The sequence below is a fragment of the Helianthus annuus genome, chromosome 17 (assembly GCF_002127325.2).
Source record: "Helianthus annuus cultivar XRQ/B chromosome 17, HanXRQr2.0-SUNRISE, whole genome shotgun sequence".
NCBI lineage: Eukaryota > Viridiplantae > Streptophyta > Magnoliopsida > Asterales > Asteraceae > Helianthus > Helianthus annuus.
Genome location: NC_035449.2, coordinates 127,051,347 through 127,059,636, shown reverse-complemented (window position 1 = coordinate 127,059,636; position 8,290 = coordinate 127,051,347). Strand labels below are relative to the sequence as shown.

Here is an 8,290-nt window from a genome sequence, read left to right as displayed (position 1 = left end):
AAGGCATATAAATTACCTATCATACAACTAATTAACTTAAATGACCATAAGGTATAACCTCGGAAGGTTATTCCCTATGCAACTATGGTCACTAAACATGTTTGGTCGGATCCTAATGATCGACCAAACAGGTCGTGTTCGAAAGTCTAAGCGGGTGTTTAGTCCGCTTGACTTACGGCTCTACACGAGCACTAATCTAAAAATTGACAAGCTAAACATGTCGAAACATGTTTAGTTAAGTTAGAAAACAGGTTTGGTATCAAAACAAACGGTTTTGATACCTAAATTGTCACACCCCGACCACGTAAAACAACAAATCGTGGCGGATACGTCGGGGAGTGTTTTAACAGAATTATTGTTTCACAACCATGGTAATTAAAAGTTATGTTTTATTCATCAAGCAAAGGTTACATAGTCTTAAATTAACTGAAACAAAGTGTTCATCACATAATTAAACTAGTTCCATCTTTATTTTAGTCTCTAAGGCATAGGTCCGCCCTAGTGTGTCACGAACATCCTAAGCAACAGCTCCTGAAAACACATGTGAAAATAGGTACGTCAGCATAAAAATGCCTGTGAGATACATAGGTTTTATGAAAATTGGATTCATGACTTAAGTTTTAAGAAAATGTTTAATAAAATTTTGTCATGAACCTTGTAAATTGTTTTGTTTCGTAAATTATTTGAAAAGCGATAAGATCAGAAGATGTGTATAAATGAAAGAATAATATATGGTTAAATGAATAACCAAGTAATATGAGTTTGTATAAAACAGACTATTTTGTAAACCAAAGTCTTGAAAAATATGTTGTTGTGTAAAATGTACAAGTCCAAAAGTAGTCAACAAATGTTATGTATGGTAAGCAAAGTGTCGTCACCTAAACCAAATGTAAAAATGTACAAAACAAAGTATTTTGAATATATCAAAAAGTTATGTTTTGCAAAGTAAATGCATGTTTAATTGATACTAACACTTATGTGGTAAGTTAAACGCATACATTCAAGCCTTGAGACAGACGGATAACCCTAAGTCAAGGTTATCAAAAGAAATGTTTTCGGATTCGGTCATTCCTTACACCCAAACAAACCTAGGATGTCAGGAACGGGATTTGTCAAGTCCTATGGTACCATTACTTACTACCGAGCGGCGTAGCTAATGTTAATGAACGTATATAAGTCCCGTTTGCACAAACCAAATGTTATACCAAATGTAAGCATGTTATATGAAAACAATGTACTAAATATGCTAAGTAAACATACATAGCAAAACAATATAATGTAAATCATGTACTATAAGTGTACTAATGAACATAGCAAGTATATGACATGAAAATAGGAAAGCATGAAAGTAACAAGTAGGCACATGTGTTTCACCCCAAAACATTGGAAAACAGTAAGAGAGGGGTCTATGTACTCACAGTAGTGCGTCTTGAATCGAATCTCAAACCCTGTCCGCTACACGACAACCTACAACGTACTAATGTCTATTAGACGAGCGGGTCGTGCCTTGGCTTAGAGCTTAGTATTTTGGGTCACGTTTCTTATATTGTTCCGTGTGGTAATTATTTGTTAAAATAGTTAATGTTTTAACTTAATCATATGACATGTTGGGATATTTGTTCATTCAATGTTCTAGTAAACTTTTGTCTAGAATATATTTACTAAGTGTTGGATTTTCGGAAAATTTCGGCAGAGTATCCTCTGTAAATAGAGGTGTCCATGCTTTAATAGCATATCATTTTCTTTTATATAAAACCAATAGTTCATTTCCAATCACCAAACCGACATATCGACAAACAAAACGTTGCATACTTCATTTCAGCTTTATAACTCGAAACCGGACTGTTTTCGAGGATTTTTATAAAATAGTTAACCCTTTCTAAAAATCACCAAATTTTAATAGAATATGACATATGTTCCAAAATTTATTGTGTAAAATATCAAAGTCCAATTCGTTACCCATATTTTATAAAAAATCATTTTCTCGACTGCAATCAGATTTGCTACCTTCTGATCGCAGTTTACGGAAATATTCGCTAAAAATCAACCGTAAGTCCGTTTGATGAAATTCCAGTTGGAGGGTCGTCCTGACAACGGTGTCCATCTACTGTAAAAATTTCAGGGGTTGATTTTATTCAGGTTTTAAGTTGTGACTCCGAAAATGTCATACTTTTTCTGCAATAAAAATGCAGCTTGAGCTGCTGTCCAAAAATAACCTTTTAAAAATAGTAAACGGTCTCGAAAAATTATGATTCTAGTGCCATTTGCTTAGTTATTCCAAAACACTCATTTTAGGCTTTAGAAATTCCGTTTTTCGACTTAAAATGACCCCGTTACAGCCTGTTGAAGTTGGCTGGAAATACAATTCAGCAAGCTGTTTACATGGTAGAAGTTACTAAAACGCATCAACGAAGACCCTAACCATGGTTTATTGATGATTTAATGTTCAAACCTCAATCATGCTTTAACCAACCCTAAACCAACCAGATTTCAACTTCTTACAAACTTTTTATATAGGGTTTTTATGCAGGATTTCATATTCATCTTTTTAGTGTTCATTTTCTTGTGTTACTTGATTATCGTCATCATAACAAGGAACAAGATGAAACAATGGTGTGAAGGGACTTACTACTAGCACAAGGCTAGGGTAGAAATTCTAGTGTGAAGATGATGGGAAGCTTGAATCACTAGAGAACACCTTGAGATCACCCTTGAATCTTCACACCACTTGAAGGTTGCTAGAAATAGTGATGAACATGAAGAACAAGAGTTTGAAGGTTTGAAGATGGAGAGAGAGAGATGGGGGACGGTTGGGAGGGAGGAGAGAGAGAGGTGATTATTGAGTGAAGTGTTGTGGGGAGTATGGTGGTATTTATAGGCAAAAAAAGGAATCTAACAAGATCTTCCATGATTACAAAAATCTCAAGGAATCCAAGAAAGATCAAATGTAATCATTTCAACATCTATCAAGAAATTTGGTGGGTCCCTCTTGATATGGCCGAAATTTTGATGGGGGAGGGGGTCCATGTGTAAATTTTTATATAAATATGCCATATGTAGGCTAAAACGGGTGTTTAACTAGATACCGGGTATTTTATCTAGCGTTTAAATCCCGATTTATGGCGTTCTAAATTATTTTTATTACTCTACAAAAATAAACCTACCAAAATATTGTTGGAATAAAATTTCAGTTGCCAAGATTGGCTGCGTTGTGTGCGTTTTGCAGTAGAAGCACTGTGTCGCGCAGAAACACGCGGTACGCGCTTAAACTTGAAAAATTAGCGTTTTTAGGCGTTTTAATTCATTTTTCAACACGGACCTGATAAAAATAAAGTTTTTAATCATAACAAAATATTTTTGGGATTTAAATATTATCCGGGCGGTCACCAGCGTTAGTTTCGCAGTTTTGTCGTAAATAGTCCTTTAGTTCAAATGAACATGTTTTTGCCATACAGAATCCTTTGGAACTTATTTCTAAGTTATGTAAAGGATATTTAAGGTATGTTAAGCTTACGTCATAGTTCCGGAGTGTACGTTGCGTTAAACTGATTGCGTTTATGCACCAGTTTTGCATATAACTCTCTAGAAAGCGATTTAAAGCTTGAAATCGGAGTCGAATCAAATTGTAAAATCATCAAACATAAATACACACATAATAACACCAAAGCACATTGTTTTATTGATAATTCACATTGTTTTACATTATACGACGCTTACAGAACACAGTTGTCACAGTCTCCCCTACTTTAGGAAATTTCGTCCCGAAATTTTATTTAGAGGAAACTTGTGAAAACAAATGCGGATATTTCGCCTTCATCTGGTCCTTACGTTCCCAAGTAAACTCAGGGCCACGTTTGGATTCCCAGCGAACCTTGACCAAATGAATCCGTTTGTTCTTCAACTGCCTGAATGTACGGTCCACTATCTCCACAGGTTTCTCGACAAAATGCAGTGTTTTATCAACACGTATTTCGTCAAGCGGTATGTGGAGGTTCTCGTCAGCTAAACACTTTTTGAGATTGGACACATGGAAGGTTGGGTGAACGTTTCCAAGTTCAGGAGGTAACTCAAGTCTGTAGGCTACCTTACCGATTCTTTCCACGATCTTGAATGGTCCAACATATCTAGGTGCAAGTTTTCCTTTCTTTCCAAATCTGATCACACCTTTCCAAGGTGAGACCTTAAGTAATACACGATCACCGACTTGAAATTCCAAGGGCTTGCGTCGTTGGTCCGCGTAACTCTTTTGACGGCTTCGAGCTGTCTGAAGGTTATCACGAACTTTCTTAACCTTATCAGTTGTCTCTAGAATGAGGTCAGGTCCAGTAAGTTGAGCTTCACCTATCTCATTCCAGCAGACTGGTGAACGACATTTTCGACCATAGAGAGCCTCGAAAGGAGCCATGTTGATGCTGGAGTGATAACTGTTGTTGTAGGAAAATTCAATCAATGGAAGATGTGAATCCCAACTACCACCAAAGTCGATCACACTAGCTCTAAGCATATCCTCCAAAGTCTGGATTGTTCTTTCAGTTTGGCCATCTGTTTGTGGATGATAGGCTGTGCTCAGATTGAGTTGGGTCCCCATGGCAGATTGCATGGTTCTCCAAAATCGAGAAGAGAAGCGAGCATCCCTATCAGAAATAATGTTCAAAGGAACACCATGTCGAGATACAATTTCATCCACATAGATTTTAGCTAACTTTTCAGCAGAAAAATCCTCACGGATTGGCAAGAAATGCGCTGATTTAGTAAGACGATCCACAATTACCCAGATGGCATCATGACCTTTCTTAGTGCGCGGAAGTTTAGTAATGAGATCCATAGCGATGTTTTCCCATTTCCAAACTGGAATCTCTGGTTGCTCTAAAAGACCAGAAGGATGTTGGTGTTCAGCTTTGACCTTAAGACAAGTAAGGCATTTTGAAACATATAAGGCAATGTCTTTCTTCATACCGGGCCACCAATACCGAGTACGAAGATCCTTATACATCTTATCTGAGCCAGGATGAATAGAATAACGAGACTTATGAGCTTCATCCATGAGCAAAGTGCGAAGATCATCTAGGCTTTGGGACCCACAAACGGTCCATGAAATAATACGATCCATCGTCCTTCAGTTCAAGATCAGGCTTAATGTGATAGGGTAACTCCTTACCCATCAAGTCTTGTGAAACACAAGCATGTTGAGCCTGAGAGATGCGGGCTTGAATATCGGTCGAGCTTGAATATCAGATTGAACACGAACACAATGAAGCTTAACACGTTCTTTACGACTCAAAGCATCGGCTACGACATTCGCCTTACCAGGATGGTAGCGAATCTCGCAGTCATAGTCGTTTAGAAGCTCAACCCAACGTCGTTGCCTCATGTTGAGTTCTTTCTGATTGAAGATATGCTGAAGACTTTTGTGGTCAGTGAAAACCACACACTTTGTACCATACAAATAGTGTCTCCAGATCTTAAGAGCGAAGACAACTGCACCCAACTCTAGATCATGAGTGGTGTAGTTCTTCTCATGCACCTTCAATTGTCTTGATGCGTAGGCTATAACTTTGTTCCTTTGCATCAGAACACAGCCAAGACCCAATTTAGATGCATCGCAATAAACGACGAAATCATCATTGCCCTCAGGCAAAGTCAGAATAGGCGCGTCACAAAGCTTCTGCTTCAAGGTCTGAAACGCTTCTTCTTGTTTAGAACCCCATTCAAAGAGCTGATTCTTCTGAGTTAGAGCAGTTAAAGGGACTGCAATCTTTGAGAAATTCTCTATGAAGCGGCGGTAATAACCCGCGAGACCAAGAAAAGAACGAACCTCAGTAGGGGTAGTAGGTGTATCCCAATCCTTAATCGCACTGATCTTGGAGGGATCTACATGAATACCTTGTTCGTCGACAATATGCCCCAAAAATTGAACTTCCTTAAGCCAAAATTCGCACTTGGAGAATTTGGCAAAAAGTTGCTCTTTCTTTAGGAGTTCGAGAGTAAGACGAAGATGTTGCTCATGATCAGCTTGCGTCTTGGAGTATATCAAGATGTCATCAATAAAAACGATGATGAACTTATCCAAATAAGGCTTGCAAACCCTATTCATCAAGTCCATGAAAACAGCAGGAGCATTGGTTAAACCGAACGGCATTACTGTGAACTCATAATGCCCATAACGAGTGCGGAAAGCAGTCTTGGGAATATCCTCTTCATGCACACGAAGTTGATGATACCCAGAACGAAGATCGATCTTCGAAAAATAAGAAGCACCCTGTAACTGGTCAAAGAGATCATCAATGCGAGGTAGGGGATATCGATTCTTGATAGTAAGCTTATTCAGCTCACGATAATCGATACACATTCTGAAGGATCCATCCTTCTTCTTGACAAAAAGAACGGGAGCGCCCCAAGGTGAAAAGCTAGGACGGATGAAACCTTTGTCAGAAAGCTCCTGAAGCTGCTTAGATAGCTCTTGCATCTCAGACGGTGCAAGACGATATGGAGCTCTGGCAATAGGATTTGCACCAGGTACGAGATCGATATGGAACTCGACTTGGCGTGCTGGGGGTAGACCAGGCAACTCTTCAGGAAACAGCTCCTGATAATCCCGAACAACAGGGATATCTTGAATAGACTTACCTTTGCCTTTATCTGCTGTAACATGTGCCAAGAAGGCCACATAGTTCTTTCGCAGATACTTCCGAGCTTGAGTACAAGACATGAGCTTGAGACTACTAGCAGGTTTCTTACCCCGAACCTGTAAGGTCTCGCCTGACGAAAGCGGCACCCGAACAATCTTCTCAAAACAAACTACCTCCGCGTGATGCTTGGCTAACCAATCCATACCCACAATAATGTCGAAGCTTCCAAGTTGCATAGGTGTGAGGTCAATAGGAAAAAGATGGTCGTTAAGGTTCAATTGGCAATTGCGAAGAACAGAATCAAGAACAACAGGATTACCACTCGCAACTTCTACTGTCAAAGGCTTACCTAGTTTCGTTCTAGACACGCGAAGCAATGGCTCAAAAGATAACGACACAAAACTCTTATCGGCACCAGAATCAAAAAGAACAGATGCGGGTTGATTATTAACAAAGAACGTACCGTTAACCACTTCATTGTCCGCTTGCGCCTCTTGTGCATTCATGTTGAAGACTCGACCTCGAGCCTGAGCCTGAGCTGGATTCGCATTCACCAATCTTGGACATTGGTTACGGTAGTGTGTCAGATCCCCACAGTTATAACAAGAACCTGGTGGGTAGTGAGGTCGTGCAGCTTGACCTCGTTGTTGAGCAAGAGGCTGGGCAACTTGTTGAGCCGGGTTCTGAGCTGCCCGATTCTGATTAGCAGGAATGCGGCATGAAGCAGCAAGATGACCAGGTCTTCCACAGTTGGTACATTGACGACACTGGAGGTGTGGCTGATGATGACCGTTACACCTGTTGCACAAAGGTGCATTGCCTAGATAAGGCTTCTTGGCAAGTGGTTGCGCAGGCTGATTTGGTGCAGCTTGGGCCTGTGCGGTAACGACGTAGTTTTGGGAAGCCTTTCGCTTCCTAGAACCCTTCGAGGAACCAGAATCCTTACCCTTCTTGTTTTTACCTTTCTTGCTATCCTCTTTGTCAGACGCCTGCTTCTTACCTTTCTCCCCCTTCCTGTGCAACTTACCCTTCCGAATCTGCGACTCAGTCAATGTCGCTGCTAACTCGATCGCCTGACGGACTGTGGTAGGGTTACTACCAGTAACGATGTCTTGCACTGAGTCAGGTAGACCATCGATGTACCTTTCGATAGCCTTATCGAGTGGGGTAACCATTGTTGGGCACAACAAACTCAGCTCCTCATACCTATCAGTATATGCCCGATGCTCGCCACTATCCTGTTTCAAGTCATCAAACTCCCTTTCCAAGGCTCGCAGTTCATGACGAGGACAAAATTCCCTCATCATAAGAGTCCTAAGTTCAGCCCATGTTTGTGCTAGAGCAACTTCTGCACCACGGTCTCTCATAACCCCGTTCCACCATGTAAGCGCCCTCTTCTGAAACACACTGGAAGCAAACTCGACTTTGCGATTATCAGGACACTGAACGTGACGAAAAGTATTCTCAATGCTCTCGAACCATTGAAGAAGCCCAGTTGCTCCCTCAGAACCACTAAACTTGAGCGGTTTAGCCGAGTTAAAACTCTTGAAATTGCATGGAGCGTTGTTGTTGTTAGCTTGGTTCAACTGAGCAATAAGATTTGGGAACGCAGCAGCCATCTGCTGCGCGATGATTTCCGCCAGTTCGGCATTTGGTAGCGG

The 8,290-nt window shown here is 40.4% G+C and overlaps 1 protein-coding gene across 1 annotated transcript; it reads right to left on the bottom strand.

Moving 5' to 3' along the window:
- Positions 1-341: 341 nt before the first annotated feature.
- On the bottom strand, positions 342-7,988 carry LOC118489352. The gene is made up of 2 exons (XM_035987188.1): positions 7,093-7,988; positions 342-531 (listed from the first exon to the last, which is right to left on the bottom strand). Exons 1-2 carry the CDS (start codon positions 7,934-7,936, stop codon positions 518-520), a joined length of 858 nt encoding a protein of 285 aa, XP_035843081.1. The 5' UTR covers positions 7,937-7,988; the 3' UTR covers positions 342-517.
- Between the last annotated feature and the right edge of the window lie 302 nt (positions 7,989-8,290).

Excerpts from the sequence above, each read along its gene's own strand:
- LOC118489352 (XM_035987188.1), bottom strand. The coding sequence starts at position 7,936 with ATGATGAGGGAATTTTGTCCTCGTCATGAACTGCGAGCCTTGGAAAGG.